Genomic DNA, 16,793 nt, shown 5'->3' with positions numbered 1-16,793 from the left:
AAATAGATAAATTAGGCTTCATCAAAATTTAAAAAATTTTGTGCATGAAAGAACATTATTTAGTTTGTGAAAAGGCAACCCACAGAATGGAGGAAAACACTGTATCTGAAATCATGCACAGGTATCCTCTGCTTTTTGAAAGTTCTCATCAGGCCACTTAGCTTCTTTGAGAGACCTACATTAATACCTGTTTTCGCTAACCAAAATAAATCTGAAAAGGATTTTCATTTTTATGAAAAAGGTGAAAAGCCAAAATAGCATTCAGCACTGGTGTTGCCATGAGCTGCTGTAGAGGCAGCGTGTACCTTGAGCAGCGAGAGTGGCGCTGCCAGGCACCTTCCCTAGGAACTACACTCAGCATCTCAGCCGCCATACTTAGGAGATATGTCTTTGAGCACACGTGCTCTATGGCAACTTATTTTGTGCATCCATTAGCAAGATGTGTCCTAAGGTATCTGAAAAGCCTAAGATGTTATTTTGGGGGCCTGGGAACACTCAAAAATGCTTCCATATACGTTGATCCTTGAACAACATGGATTTGAACTGTGTGGGCCCAACTTACACACAGATTTTTTTGAGACAAATACAATACTGAGACAAGTACAATACTGTAATTTCTCTTATGATTTTTTTAAGATTTTATTTATTTATTTGACAGACAGATCACAAGTAGGCAGAAAGGCAGGCAGAGAGAGAGAGAGGGAGGCAGGCTCCCTGCTGTGCAGAGAGCCCAATGTGGGACTCGATCCCAGGACTCTGAGATCATGACCTGAGCCGAAGGCAGCGGCTTAACCCACTGAGCCACCCAGGCGCCCCTCTTATGATTTTCTTAATAGTATTTTCTTCTTTCTAGCTCACTTTATTGTAAGAATACAGTATATAACACATATAACATGCACAATGTGTGTTAACTTTGATATTGGTAAGTCTTCCAGTCAATGGCAGGCTATTAGTACTTATCTTTTGGGGAGTCAAAATTTATATATGGATTTTGACTGCACAGGGGGTTGGCACCCTTCACCCCCCATGCTGCTCAAGGGTCAACTGTAAATTAATAGTAACTGCTTTTTGGGACGCCTGGGTGGCTCAGTGGGTTAAGCCTCTGCCTTTGGCTCAGGTCATGATCTCAGGGTCCTGGGATCAGTATGTTAAGCCTCTGCCTTCGGGTCAGGTCATGATCTCAGGGTCCTGGGATGGAGCCCTGCATTGGTCTCTCTGCTCAGCAAGGAGCCTGCTTACCTCCTCCCACCCCCCTGCCTAGCTCTCTGCCTACTTGTGATTTCTGTCAAATAAATAAAATCTTTTTAAAAAATTGTAACTGCCTTTTCATTTTACAGCATTGCAGATTTCATAGGAACATTCTGCTTTTAGATAGTGGGGAAAACCTGTATCTCATAAGAGTCTAGTATTCAAAATGTAGAGAACTCTTACAACTCATCATCAACAACAACAAAAAACAGGAACCCAAGTTTTCAAAGTGGGGAAAGGACTTTTCTCCAAGAAGATAAAGAAATGACTAATAAACACATGAAAATATTCAACATCATTCATCATTAGGAGAATGCAAATCAAAATCACAATGATATACCCCTTTGCATTCCAGAGGATATCCACAACAAAATAAAAAATAGAACAAATTTGGAGGACTCACATTTCCTGATTTTTTTTTAAGTAGGCTCCATGCCCAGCATGGTCATATTGCCTGATTTTTAAAATTACAACAAACCTCCAGAAACCATACATTGTAGTACCAGCATAAGAACAGACAGATAAATCAAAGGAATAGAATACAAAGTCTACAAATAGATTCTCACATACATAATCAATTGATTTTCAGCAAGAACCAAGACCATTCAATGAGAGAGGACAAATGATGCACAACTGTCTATCCACAAGCAAAAGAATGAAGATAGACTTACCTCATACCATATACAAAAATTAACTCAAAATGGATGAAAAACATAGGGGAATATCTTTATGACATTGGACTTATAATGATTTCTTGAATATGACACCAAAAACACAGGCAACAACAAAATAGGTAAATTAGACTTGATCAAAATGTAAAACTTTTGCTCATCAAAGAATATTATTAAGATAGTCATAAGACAACCCAGAGAATGGGAGAAGATGTTTGCAAAGCGTATATCTGATAAGGGATCAATATCCAAAATATATAAAGAACTACTAAATGCAACAACAATAAAATGCAAACAATGCAATACAAAAATGGGAAAAAATCTTGAATAAACTTTTCTCCAAAGAAATGGTCAAATGGCCAATAGGCACATGCAAATATGTTCAACATCATTAATCAGGGAATGAAAGGTAAAACCACAATGGGATACTAACTCACACCCATTAGGATGGCTATAACAAAAAAAAAAAAAAGGAAAATAACAAGGGTTGGCAAGGATGGAGAAATTGGAATGTTGGTACATTGTTAGTGGGAATGCAAAATGGGGCAACCTCTGTGGAAAACACAGTGGGGTTTCCTCAAAAAGCTAAACATAGAATTACCATATGATCCAGCAATTCTACTTCTGGGTATATGCCCGAAAGATCTGAAAGTAGGACTCAAACATACACCTGGATGTCCATGTCCACAACGGTAGTATTCATAATGGCCAAAAGGTGGAAAAAACCCAACCCATCTGTAGGTGAATGAACAAAGAAAATGTAGTATTTACATAAACTATAGAATAATACTTAGTTGTGCAAAAGAGTTAATTCTGAAACATGCTTTAATATGGATAAACCTTAAAAACATGTTAAATTAAATAAGCCAGATACAGAAAGACAAATACTGTGTGATTCCACTTACAGGAGGTACCTAGAATAGGTAAATTCATAGAGATAGAAAGTATAATGAAGTCTACTAGGAGCTGGAAAAAAGGGAGAAGGGAGAGTTATTTAACAGGGAAACAGTTTCTGTTTGGGATGATGAGAAAGATCCAGAAATGGATATTGGAATGGAGTTGGAATGGCGACACAACACTGTGAATGTAATCACTGCCACTTAAAAATGATAAAAATGGGGGTGCCTAGGTGGCTCAGTTGGTTAAGCAATCAACTCTTGGTTTCAGCTTGGGTCATGATCTCAAGGTCCCGGGATTAAGCACCACACTGACACCCGCATCAGGCTCCCTGCTCAACAGGGAGTCTGCTTGTCTCCCTCTCCCTCCACCTCTACCCCACTGGCGTTCTCTCTCTCTCAAACAAATAAATAAATATTTTAAAAATGGAAAAAATGACAAATAAGTGTTACATACATTTACCACAGTTAAAAATTTCAAAAATATTGCATACATTACAATACAGTCTTCGTGCTATAAAAGTCTATGGGGTTTGATAAATGCATAATGTCATGGACCCACCATTACTGTATCATACGTAATATTTTATCACCCTAATAAATCCATTATGCTTTACCTACTCAACCCTTCTCCCTCCCCTGAAACCCATGGTAATTACTGATCTCTTACTGTCTCTTTAGTTTTGCCTTTGCCAGAAGGTGTATGACTAGAATCCTGCCATACACAGGATTTCAGAGCAGCATCTTGCACTTAGCAACATGCATTTAGGGTTAATCCATGTCTTCCCATGGCCTGATACCTCATTTCTTTTCATTGCAATAATATTCCATTGTATGGAAGGAGCACAGCTTGTTTATCCTTTCATTTACTGAAGGACATCTCATTTGCTTTCAAGTTTTAGCAGTAATGAACAAAGTGGCTATGAACCATATCTGTGTAACTGTTTCCTGTGGACATGGTTTCAAATTAGTTGGGTTTGTCTTTTAGTTTTTATTTTTTAAGTTAACATATCAAATTAACTTTAAAAAGTTGGTAATTTTTTTTTAAGTTTTAACACACACACAGATTTGAGTAGCCAACACGGCAACTGGAATACAGAAAGTTTTATGACCCTCAAAAACTCCTTCGTGGTCAAGTCCGCCTTCCTGAACCCTCAGCAACCACTGATGTGTTCTCCAATCTACAGTTTGGCCTTTTCCAGAGTGTCATAGACATGGAATCATGTGGCTTTGAGTCTGGTTTCTTTCACACAGCAAAATGCTTTAGAGACTCATCTCAGCTGCTGTGTGCATCGAGAGTAATTCCTTTTTACTGCTGGATGTCATTGTGTTGTTTGGATGTACCACAGTTTACTCATCCATTCACCTGTGACAGGACATGTGGGTCTTTACAGGTTTGTCTACTGTGAATAAAGGTGCTAAAAACATAAATGTACATATTTGGGGTAAATATAAATTTTCATTTCTCTAGGGCAAATTTCTAAGAATGGAATTACCGGTCAACCAGTCAGTGCATGTTTAACTTTTACAAAAGATTGACAAACTTCTCTTAGAGTCACTATACCATCTTGCATTCCCACTGACAGTGTATGAGAGTTTTGGTTTCTCAGAACCCCTGCCAACATGTTTGGTATCGTCATCTGAAAAATGATTCAGCTGTTCTAATAGGTGTGTAGTGTTATCTCATCATGGTTTTAATTTGCATGTCCCTAATGACTAATGACTTTGCCCAGTATTTCAAGTGCCTGTCTTCTGTGTATCTTCTCTAGTAGAGTGTCTGTTAAAATCTCTCCCAGTTTTATATGGCTTTTTGTTTTCTAGTGTTGAGTTTTGAGAGTTCCTTACGTATTCTGCATATAGGTTTTGTTGGATATGGGATTTTCAAATATTTTCCCCAACCTTTGGCTTGTCTTTTAATTTTCTTAATAGTATCTTTGGTGGAACAAAATTGTGTAATTTTCATCAAGTTCAATTAATGATTGAATTAATGATTGAAGGGAGAAGCCTGCTTCTCCCTCTGCTGGCCTCTCCACCTTCTTGTGCTCTCTCTCTCTGTCAAATAAATAAAATCTTAAAAATCCTTAAAATCTTAAAAAAAAAAAGAAGTCCTTGCTTAACCCATGAATATTCTCTGTTATGCTTTCTTCTAAAAGTCTAACGTCTATAGCTTTATGTTTTATATTTAGACCTATGACATCTCTTGAATTAGTTGTATACACAGTATGAGTTGAGGTTCAAGGTCCATATTTCCTTATGGATGTCCACTTTTCCAGCACCATTTACTGAAAACTATCCTACACCTACCAAACTGCCCTCCTTGTCAAAAATTAATTCACCACATTTAGGCTGGAATTTATTCTGTTCTATGTTAGCATCTTCTCAAAGCTGAAGCAAAGAAAGATCTTATGCGAACTGTACCTGTGAGCAAAAGGTTAACAAAAATCCTCTGTACAAGCAAAATTGACCTTGGGTTACCTTCCTAGTCCCTTTTCATTAGAAACCTCACCGAGCTGGGCTGTCTACACTCTTTATGGTAAAAAGGAGCCCTGACTGGTGAAATGCCTCTGGATTATAAGGACTAGGACTGCTGTGTAAATGCCTGGCAGAAGGCTGTTGCTCTGGGCTTCCCCGGGGTGACTTGGAACTGGGCTTTGTGGCCCTGGAAGCCCTGGCTGCAGAACTCTGTGCAGGATACTGGTTTCTGGTTGGGATGTGAGCTTGGCTCTCACATCACCTTTATGACCTCATCCTCTCACATTTAAGCGTCCACTTGAACAACTCTGTGCTCAGCTACAAGACTACTGCTGAAGAAACACGCCTGACTGCCAGGTTAGTGCACTGTATCCAGACCTTTATCCTTCTTGGTGAGCCCAATGCCAAGCATGGACTATTACAGTCATTGAGTGTGACTGGCTAACTAAACCTAAGACCAGCTTCTGGTGAGCATTACAGTAACCAACTCATTCTGCCTTGTACCAGTTCATGTAATACATCTGCTTCACTGTTAAAATACCTAATGGTTGAGAACAGAGTTGTTTGAGATCTGTATGCAATTAGCAAAATAATTACACTTCACTTTCTGGTAATGCCTAACCTAAACACCATCCTCTCCTCACCGTAATAGATTTATACTTGTCTTTGTTCAGTGTCCCAGTAGATAAAAATTAGTCAACATTACTTGCTTTCACCTGGGAAAAGTAATAGTTCACTTGGACCCAGGAATTCACTGAAGCCTCATCTTAGTTAAACCAAGACTGCCTGGGTACTCAGTCGGTTAAGCGCCTGCCTTTGGCTCAGGTCACAATCCCAGAGTCCTGGGATAGAGCCCTGTGTCAGACTCCCTGCTTAGCAGGGGGACCTGCTTCTCCCAATTCCTCTGCCCCTCATCCCCAGCTTGTGCTCTTTCGCTCTCTCTCTCTCAAATAAATAAAATCTTATATTAAAAAAACCAATGGGGCGCCTGGGTGGCTCAGTGGATTAAGCCACTGCCTTCGGCTCGGGTCATGATCTCAGGGTCCTGGGATCGAGCCCCGCATCGGGCTCTCTGCTCCGCAGGGAGCCTGCTTCCTCCTCTCTCTCTCTGCCTGCCTCTCTGCCTGCTTGTGATCTCTCTCTGTCAAATAAATAAATAAAAAATCTTTAAAAAAAAAAAACAAAACCAAGACTCTAGGGAGATGCTATTCCTATAGGTGATTGCTCTGATTCAACATGTAAATGACCTTGTCTAAGGTTCCCCTAATATGGATTCTAAGACTCACTCTAAGTATCTGCTCACTGACCTGGCCAAGACATGTCAGCAGAAGGAAAGACAGTATCTAAGGACAGATTACAAACTAATCAAAATTACCCAAAACCAACCACTAGAAGATAGTAAGAAGAACTTCTGAGATTCACTGGGTATTATGCACAATGGGTACCAGACTTTTCCGAAACAGCAAGAACTTGATACCATTTGACTATATCGAACTTCTTAGAACCTCTTTCATGGAATGGAAAAAGCAGCAATGGAAAAGGCTTTCTATGGTCTCACAACATCCAGGTACAACTACCTAAACTACCTCTCCTGCATTATCATAAAATTTCCTTTTTGTATGTACACAAAAGGAAAGATTAGGTCCCAATCTAAAGCTCTTAGCACACAGCACTTACCAAAGATCCATGGCCTATGATTAACCTGTCTTTTGATCCAGTGGTTAAGACATATCCAATTGGTCTTAGAGCAAATACAGCCTTAGCTAAATTAGTAGACACATCTTCAGATCTTATGCTGGACCTTTTAAATCTGTTGGTACCACATGCAGAACAGTACTTAATTAATTAGGAAATACTATTACTTTTGTCTTCTCATTTACTATTCTTTGTAGTAACATTCTGAAAGTAGCAATTTATTATTTTTTCTGGAGGCATAAATAGTGTTTCGTTAATAGCCTCCTGAGGACTGTGATGCTGCCTATAAAATTCGCCCAGCTTGAGGTGATCATCAACAACTAGAACCTCACTTTGACTGACACAATAAATGAATCCAGCCCTTAGAGCTCAATAGTGGTTAGTTACAGAGAGCAGAATAATCTTGGAGTTTGCACTATGGCTCATATTGCTCCATGTTGCCTACATTTTGTTCCACAGGTGAGATGGAACAATCCATAACCAAAATGAAGGGAAAAGGGGACACTTAAGGGGAAAACCTGACTACTCAAGGTTGGCTCAGGAAGTTGGTGGTGTTTGTCTTCAAGCCTAGGAAATACTGGGTCATGATTTCTACGTGCCTTCTAGTTCCATCTTACAATAGTCTTAATTTCAGGTCTGCCTTACAGTTGTTTAACTTCTGTTGCCCAGAGTCACAAAGGCACATCGATCAAAGACAAAACAAGATGAAAACATGATGGCTGATACTCAACTGATAATCAGATTTCTAGAAATGAAACGTCATCTTCAAGAAGGATCAGTAACAGTGGTAGAACTCTGCCTAATTCCTAGAGTATTTCCTGCAATTCTAATGGATGGAAGATTAAAAAGAGGAATGAGGGGAAAAAATTTTCTGTCCCCCTACAAAAAATTATTATCTGACCAGAACAGTACTACTATAACCAGTTTTAAATGCATCCTGCTCAATCCATACCAATATCGTATCAGTAATCACACTTCTTGAAAAGCAATCAATTAGCAAAAGTCTCTTTACAATGGGCAAACTTCTGCAAGCTAGCCAGTCATCAATGAATCTCTTGCTTTCACAGCTAAGAGGTGTTTTTTTTTTTAAATCCTTAACATTATCACTTTTGAAAATCTACCAATCCCTGAATTCTATATGTCCTGAAACCCTGTAAAAGGCCAACACTCGGCACAGCTGATAGACTGTGCTTTACAAGTATAGTTCTGACTTGCTTATAGAACAAAAAATCCAAAATATCTTTGTTTTAGTTAGTAATGAGTGCCCTCTTTCTTAATTATAATTGTAACATTTTGTTATTTGCTTGATTTTGTGTTGTGGATGGTATTTGTCAACTTTTTAAAGTTACATATGGCAATTTTTCATTGCAAATAAATGTTTTTTACCTAAAAATAACTTTTAATTCAACAAGTACTGATTGAGCACATCTTATGAAGAAACAATGATAAGCAGAAATAAAAATGGTCCCCACCGACAGTCTAATGTGGGAAGCCAAACATTAACCAAATAAACATACCAAAATACACAAAACATGTAACCGTGTCCACTCCACCCATGAAAGATTAACAGCTATAGGAACTGCCCTCCCGCTGGAAACAATTATTAAAAAGTGGATAAAAGTCATACATCAGTTTCAGACGTGGTACAACAGAGAGAACAGGACTGAGACTCCTGAAAGAAAGGAAACACATGAGATCAGCCCTATTCTTGTCCTATTACCTCCTGGAGAGAGTTTTGAGGGATTCTTAAGGGCACAGTGCAGGGAGGGCAAAACCAGAGCTTGGCTCAGAGTCTTGCTGAGTTGAGGTGATGGAGACTGGAGTTCTGGAAAGAAGAGGTGGCTGGAACTTGAAGGGCAAAGTACTAGAGATGAGGTTGCTGCACAAGGAAGGAAAAATGCGTCCATGACCTACGGAATAATATCAAACAGTCATATATATGGAACTGCACTCCCAGGAAAAAAAAAAAAAGGAGGCATAAAAAGATTTGAAGAAAAAATGGTCAAAATTCTCCTAAACTTGGTGAAATTATTAAGCCCACAGATTCAAGAGACTTGACACATTCCAAACAGAATGAACTTGGAAAAACCATACAAAATATCATAACTGAATTACTAAAACCTTGTGATACAGTCTTTAAAGCAGCCAGAGGAAGAGAAGATTCATTACATACAGATAAAGACTTCTTTTCTAAATTTAAGCAAGTGAAATCAGAGAGGGAAACAAACTATCAGAAATTTTTTTTTAAGATTTTATTCATTTATTTGACAGAGAGAGATCACAAGCAGGCAGAGACACAGGCAGAGAGAGAGAGAGGAGGAAGCAGGCCCCCTGCTGATCAGAGAGCCTGATACGGGACTCCATCCCAGGACCCCGAGATCATGACCTGAGCCGAAGGCAGAAGCTTAACCCACTGAGCCACCCAGGCACCCATTATCAGAGATTCTTAATCATAGGAAACAAACTGAGGGTTGCTGGAGGGAAGGGGGAGAAGGGGTAACTGGGTGTTGGACACTAAGGAGGGCATGGGATGTAATGAGCACTGGGTATTAGATAAGATCCTTTCACTGCCCTCTACTCTGAAACTAATAATACATTAAATGTAAATTAATTGAATTTAAATTAAAAAAACAAAAAATTTTAAAAATTAAATTAAGCAAGGCAGAAGATAACTGGAACATCTTTTTCTTCTTCCTTTTTTCATTGACGTTGACAGACAATGATACATTAGTTTCCGGTGTACAATGTAGTGATCCCACTAGAGTTATTTGTTATGCTGTGCTCCCCACAAGTACAGCTACCAGTGGTCTCCACTCAAAGCTACTGTAGTACCGATAATGGGACACCTTTATAGACCCGCAAGAAAAAATGATCACCCTCAAATCTGCCCAACATCCACTACCATAGACTACACCACCACCGTCTCTTGTCTGAACCAGTGGAGTAGTTTTCTAACCAGTTTCCCTGCTTGCATCCACAGCACCTTCTGATCCATTCTCCAACAGAAATCAGATTAATTTTATCAATATGTAAAGAGAACCATGCAAGATCCTGCTCACAGAAACAGCTGCCTACTTTACAGAAGTAAACTCCAAAGCCCTGACATGGACTGCAAGGCCTATCTACTTCTCCTGCCTCTCTTCCATGCCTACCACTCAGATTCTCGCTGAGTTGGCTTCTTGCGGCCTCATAACAGTTATCAGTGCATCGCCTGGGCCAACAGCAGGCCTCTTCCTCCCTTCCCTGCTTGTGTATCTCCCGTGGGGTCCTAAGGGCAAAGTCCATTGGAGGCCTTTCTTGACAGCTCCCATCCTCCCAACCACAGTGAGGCTCTGCTGGGTTCCCTCAAGCATGACACACAGTACTCTTTCATCTAAGCACTCATCTGTGTCTGAAATGCTATATTTATTTGTGTGAGGATAAGACTGTTGTCATTTTCTCTCCTCGACAGGAGATCCTTGAGATTGGCTCCGCATGGTGTATGTTGCCCTAAATATCCAGCCACGGTATGCACTCAGGAAATACGTACCGGAATAGAGTGAATCATAGATGACCACTTACCTCAATTTATGAGGAGACAGGTTGGGGTCTTATTCGGAAGGAGTCTCCTGTCCTCTCCGAAAGGATTTATAATAGGAGGCCATTCTACTGCGCACGTATCCAGAATGACAGACTAGAGAGGCGGACTTGCAGTGTGTTACAGCTCCTGACAGAGAAGGCTCGAGGCTCACCTTTCCCCACGGTATCGCTTTCATTCTTGCCTAGGCACCGGGGAGGAAATGATTCTCACTTAGAAATCACACAACCCGAATCAAAAACTAATGACGTATTTTATGGTGACTAACATAACTCAATAAAAATTAAAAAAAAATTTAAAAAGAGAGAGAAAGAAAGAAATCACACAACCAGGCGCATTTACTTTGCTTGCCCACCTTGCCCAAGTCCCAGCCTCTTGGAGTGTGCACTAGTGAAGTCAGGTGAGTGAGTTCAGCCCAAGGCCCAATCACACAAGACTTTTTCCTCCCACTTCCAAAAACTCCGGGAAGAGAATGGGAAACAAAGGGTCTGACAGTTAAAACTCCTGAGACACAGGGCTGTGTGCTTATGGCTCAGGGGAACAGAGTCAGCCAGACTCCTTCTGGGCCAGACCTCAAGGACCTAAGAGGATGAATGCCCCATGTTAATCATGGCAAAGCTTCACCCGTTTGGAGGCTTTAGGGTAAAATGACTGCTTCGTTGTTTAGGGTCCTGGAGTTGCAGAGGAAATAAATATAAATAAATTTATATAAATTTATTAATATAAATTTATAAATATAAAGTATAAATTTATATACTTTAAAAGAATTTATAAGTAATAAAAGTCTAATACTGTAAATAGCAAAACCTTTTCCCTGGGCAAGTACTTCAAACAGCAAACTCAATAATGGCAGTTAATGTATCATTCAGAAGACATTCATGTGATCAATTAACTCATTACACTTAACTATTCAGCCTGTTAATCCAAATTTAATCATCACCTCAAAGCTGGTTGACCATTATCAAGTCTACTAACATGTCCAATGGAAATGATGCACCATGGGGAAAAATACAGTCTCAAGGCAGGGAAACAGTGACTCTTTAAAAGGCATTTAAGGGTTGCCTGGGTGGCTCAGTGGATTAAGCTGCTGCCTTTGGCTCGGGTCATGATCTCAGGGTCCTGGCATTGAGCCCCACATCGGGCTCTCTGCTCAGCGGGGAGCCTGCTTCCCCCTCTCTCTCTGCCTGACTCTCTGCCTACTTGTGATCTCTCTCTCTCTGTCAAATAAATAAATAAATTTTAAAAGGGATTTAAAATCTTATACCCCTGCCTCCTTCCCAGCAGCTATATTCTCCCCTTTGGCCAAAGTTTGCTCTTGTTTTAAAAAAAAAAAAAAAAAAAAAAAAGGACATTTCTATGGTCTCTGCCAACTCTATTCACCTAAGGTTTTCCCATATTCACGGCTTGATGCAATGTATGTGTGCACATGATCTGGTTGTTTTTAGCCCAAAGGCCACTTAGGGATGCGGTAAGAATTCCAAATGAGGTTCAAATTTACAATAATACCAGTGGCCCGAGCACACGACTTCAGGCTGCCAAAACCAAAAATGGTCTTAGGGGCACCTGGGTGTCTCAGTCAGTTAGGTAACCACCTCCTGATCTCAGTTCAGGCCTTTTTTTTTTTTTTAAGATTTTATTTATTTATTTGACAGACAGACATCACAAGTAGGCAGAGAGGCAGGTAGAGAGAGAGAGAGAGGAGGAAGCAGGCTCCCTGCCAAGCAGAGAGCCCAATGCAGGACTCAATCCCAGGACCCTGAGATCATGACCCCAGCTGAAGGCAGAGGCTTAACCCACTGAGCCACCCAGGAGCCCCTCAGTTCTGGTCTTGATCTCGAGGTCCTGAGTTTGAGCCCCGTGTGGGGCTCTGTGCTGGGCATAGAGCCTACTTTAAAATATATAAATAAAGTGGGGCGCCTGGGTGGCTCAGTGGATTAAGCCGCTGCCTTTGGCTCAGGTCATGATCTCAGGGCCCTGAGATCGAGTCCCGCGTCGGGCTCTCTGCTCCGCAGGGAGCCTGCTTCCTCCTCTCTCTCTGCCTGCCTCTCTGCCTACTTGTGATCTCTCTCTCTGTCAAATAAATAAAATAAAGTCTTTTAAAAATATATAAATAAAGTAAAAAAAATAAGAGAGCCTTAGAGCTACTGAATCATACCAAACTTAATTTAACAAATAAAAAAACTGAGATCCAGGGAAGTTTCATTGCTTCTAATTATCTTATTTACCTTTCATGATTCAGTTCAGACACACACATGTTAAGACTTCCCTGACCACTCCTTGCTGTCATCAACCCCAAATATTTACTGGCTGTGTGTTAGGTACCAGCCCCTGTGGCAGGCACTTGGGATCCACCAGTACACAACTGAGATGAAAATCCCTGCCCTTGAGTAGCTTACACTGTAGCAGCGGACAGGCAATAAACAATAAGTGTAATAAATACAAATAAATACTGTAAATCCTACTGTAGGTGGAAGGCTATAAATACTGTAGAGGAGGAGAATAGAGCAGGGAAAAGGAGATCAGGAGTGCCGGAGAGCAGGGGTTGGTTCATTTGTGATTTTTAAATAGTCATGTAGGTCTTGTTGAGAAGGTGGCAACTGACAAGAACCTAAAAACAGTGAGGAAGTTAGTCATACAGGCACCTGAGAGAAGAGTATGCCATATGCCAGGCAGGGGGACGGCACATTCAAATGTTCTCTTTTATTTTTAGGATATTTATTTGAGAGAGAGAGAAAGAGAGACTGTGTGTGTAATTGGCGGGAGGGGCAGAGGGAGAGAGAGAGAGAATCCTCAAGCAGACTCTGCACTGAGCATGGAACCCAAAGCAGGGCTCGATCCCAGAGCCCTGAGATCATGATCTGAGCTGAAATAAGGAACCAGATGCCCAACCTACTGAGCCACCCAGGTGCCCTAACATATGCAAATGTTCTTAGGTAGCAGCAGGCCTGGTGAGCACAAGAAACAGGGAGCACGTCGGTGAGAGAAGTAAGGATTGGAGAGAAACTGGTCATGCAGAGGTTTGTGGACCACTGCAAGGGCCTTGGTTTGAGCAGAAGAGTGAGGGATCCAACTTCTGACCTCTAAGGTTCACTCTGGCTGCTGCATTGAGCATAGAATGTGGTGGACAGATACAGAAGCACAGAAACCTGAAGGGGCTATTGCCCTGACCTAGGTAGGAGATGATGGCAGTTTGAAGCCAGTGGCAGCAGTCAAGTGAGAAGTGGCTTAATTCTGGCCATATTTTGAAAATATAACCAACAGATTTGGTTGACAGATTAGATGGATTATAAGAGAGAGTGTTTCTGAGGGTTTTCTTTAAGTCTAAGCTACATACTTAACTAAATATTCCAATTCATCAGGATGTGTCATAATTGTTTTTCCATCTTTCAGTCTGCACCAAGCTGAATGTGCTGTATTCACTGTATTACATTCCCAACGCCTCCTCCAGCATTCAATAAACGTTTGCCAAATAAATGATCATGAAGCATGGCGGAGAATTCGCATTGGACCCAATACTGTCTTTATCATCTGTCTGCCAAGATGCGTTTTACCTCAAGTATGAAAATCCATATGCTAATATGAAGTCCGTCAGGCCCCAATCTAAAAGAGTTTGGACTCCACATGATGGTCTCTCCTTCCTGACTGTATTAGTTTTCTTTTTAAAAGAATTTTTTTTTAAGATTTTATTTATTTATTTGACAGATAGAGATCACAAGTAGGGAGAGAGGCAGGCAGAGAGAGAGAGAGGAGGAAGCAGGCTCCCTGACAAGCAGAGAGCCCGATGCGGGGCTCGATCCCAGGACCCTGGGATCATGACCTGAGCGAAAGGCAGAGGCTTTAACCCACTGAGTCACCCAGGCGCCCCTGTATTAGTTTTCTATTGCTGTGTAACAAATTACCACAAATGTAGTGACTTAAAACACACACATTTATAAAATCAGCTTTGCATGGGTTAGGAGTCCAGGCACATGGTCCTCTGTTCAGTTCTCACAAGGCTACAATCGAGGCATCCACCAGGCTGTGTGTGTTCTTACTTGGAGGGTGAACTGGGGGGAGATTCTGCTTCCAAACTTATTCAGGTTGTGGGCAGTTTATTTCCTTGGACCACAGAACCGAAGGCTCCAGCTTTTTCGCTGTTGGCTGGAGGCATCCTGCTCTTTCTAGAAGCCACCTGCAGTGGCTACATGAGCTTCTTCAACACGTTCACTCACTTCATCAGGCCCACAAAGAGAGTCAGCAGTCTGTTGAAAAGAAATGTCGTAGAGCATAAAGGAATCCCAGGGGTGACATCCCAGCAGCTTTGCTTTATTCTATCAGTTAGAAGCAAGTCACAGGTCAAGCCCACACTCAACGAGAAGAAACTACACAAAGGCATGCACATTGGGAAATGGAAATCACAGGGGACCACCTTAGAGTCTACCACAATGACTTTTATCATTAGAATTTTTTTAACCATAGGTCGGGTATAGCATGGCACTCTAGACTTCGTTATCCAGTATTGTAGTCACTAGCCCCATCTGTGACAGGTGTGATGGAAGAGTGGAACGCTGAACGTCTTTTACAAATTTAATGAATTTAAACTTAAAAACTGATATTCAACTCAGTTATTGGAGAAATTTGTGTCTTTGGGACAACCTGGGTATATGAATCTAATTTTTCAACGAACTTTTATGAAATCTAGAGACCGATCAAGTATTTCCACTGGAAATTGAGTGTTCCCATTGAGATATGCTGTTAACTATAAAATCACCAGATTTCAAACACTTAGTATAAAAAAATCTCATTAATCATTTTTATATTGATTATGTGTTGAAATAACATCCTGTATCTATTGGACTAAACAAAATATATTACTAAAATAATTTTAGTTTTAGATTTTTTTTTTTTTTAATAGGTTACCAGTAAACGGAGTTACATACGCGGCTCGCAGTCTACTGCTGAGAGAAAAGACGGGTGTTGATGTTACAATGTGGAAAGGCGCACCATCAAAGTTAGCTAATAAGGCAAGACAACAGCTGTCTAATACTAAACAGTAACCCCTGCGGCGGCCCAGAGGAAGGGAAGCCGGGGCGGGGGGCGCCCACAGGCCAGTCAGACTTCAGCAAGAGGAGAGGCCGACGAAGCTGTTTTGAGCCGACGCGCCGCCGGCCGCGCATGCGCATGCGCACGCGCCGCCGCCCCAGGAACGCGGTTCGCCGTTTGACCCCGCCGCCGCGCCATAGGTCGGGCTGCAAGCTGTCGGCTGCCATGGCGGACGTGTCCGAGCGGACGCTGCAGCTGTCTGTGCTGGTGGCCTTCGCGTCCGGAGTGCTCGTGGGCTGGCAGGCGAACCGGCTACGGAGGCGCTACCTGGACTGGAGGAAGCGGAGGCTGCAGGACAAGCTGGCGACGACTCAGAAAAAGCTGGACCTGGCCTGAGACCCCGCGCTGTCGGTCGGCGCCGACCCCGACGCGCCCTCCTCGCCTCGCCCACGTGGGGGCTCAGGCCGGGTTCACCCTCACCGCTTGCGGCGCCTTGTTTTTGGAGAGTTGGTGAGTAGTACTTACGGGGTTGTGACTAAGAGGAGACGTCGGGAGAGGGCGAAAATCTTGCCCCAATGATTCTGAGGAGGTTTTGCTTTCCCCAATAACTTACTTTCCACAGTTTTGCTTTCCTAGTTTAGTTCACTGCGTGCTTTTAGTCGGAATGTCTTACCATGTGCAACATTGTTGCACCTTGACGTTAAACTTCAAAAAGGGAAATCCTGGAAAGAAGGAAAAGAAGAAAGAAAAGGGACCGTGGAGGTATTCCTGCCACCTCCTACCCCCTTACCATTCTTTTCGATAATATCATTGGTAGACCGTAGTACAACTTCGCATTCACGTTTTGTAATCTCCAGTCCGAATTCTTTGGTTGTTAGCAGCCTGGTAAAGTGGAAGGACCCTTGGCCTGGAAGTTAGGAGCCTTGCATCTAGTGGTAGCTTATCTAGTGGTAGCTTTATCATCAGAGCTGTGCACATTTAATTATCTGTAACATCAGATCTTATAGTTCATAGTTCTTAACTACACAATAGAATAATTTGAAGTTAACAGTTGTATATTTCTGATTATTTTTCTCTTTTCTGTTTCCAGCAGTTTGTCGAAGATGGATATAGAGCACTGGACAGACCTAATTTCTCCTTGCACTTTATGAGTCAATTTTATTTTCAAAATAAAAAAAAATTTAAACATCGCTGAATCTTCCGTCAAAAGGA

General features: G+C 41.5%; 1 protein-coding gene across 2 annotated transcripts; it reads left to right on the top strand.

The window, feature by feature from the left end:
- Positions 1–15,771: 15,771 nt before the first annotated feature.
- MTLN (mitoregulin) lies at positions 15,772–16,771 on the top strand. 2 transcript variants are annotated; one of them, XM_045979501.1, is made up of 2 exons: positions 15,772–16,091; positions 16,675–16,771. In XM_045979501.1, the coding sequence occupies exon 1, from the start codon at positions 15,807–15,809 to the stop codon at positions 15,975–15,977; it is 171 nt and encodes a 56-aa protein (XP_045835457.1). In that variant the 5' UTR covers positions 15,772–15,806; the 3' UTR covers positions 15,978–16,091; positions 16,675–16,771. The 2 variants fall into 2 exon arrangements, with proteins under 2 accessions (XP_045835457.1, XP_045835456.1); XM_045979500.1 differs by having other exon boundaries at positions 15,773–16,091; positions 16,672–16,771.
- Positions 16,772–16,793: the final 22 nt, after the last annotated feature.

Source organism: Meles meles, chromosome 15, assembly GCF_922984935.1.
Source record: "Meles meles chromosome 15, mMelMel3.1 paternal haplotype, whole genome shotgun sequence".
NCBI lineage: Eukaryota > Metazoa > Chordata > Mammalia > Carnivora > Mustelidae > Meles > Meles meles.
Note: the sequence above shows the minus strand (reverse complement) of the source record. Positions and strands in the feature narration are given on the sequence as shown.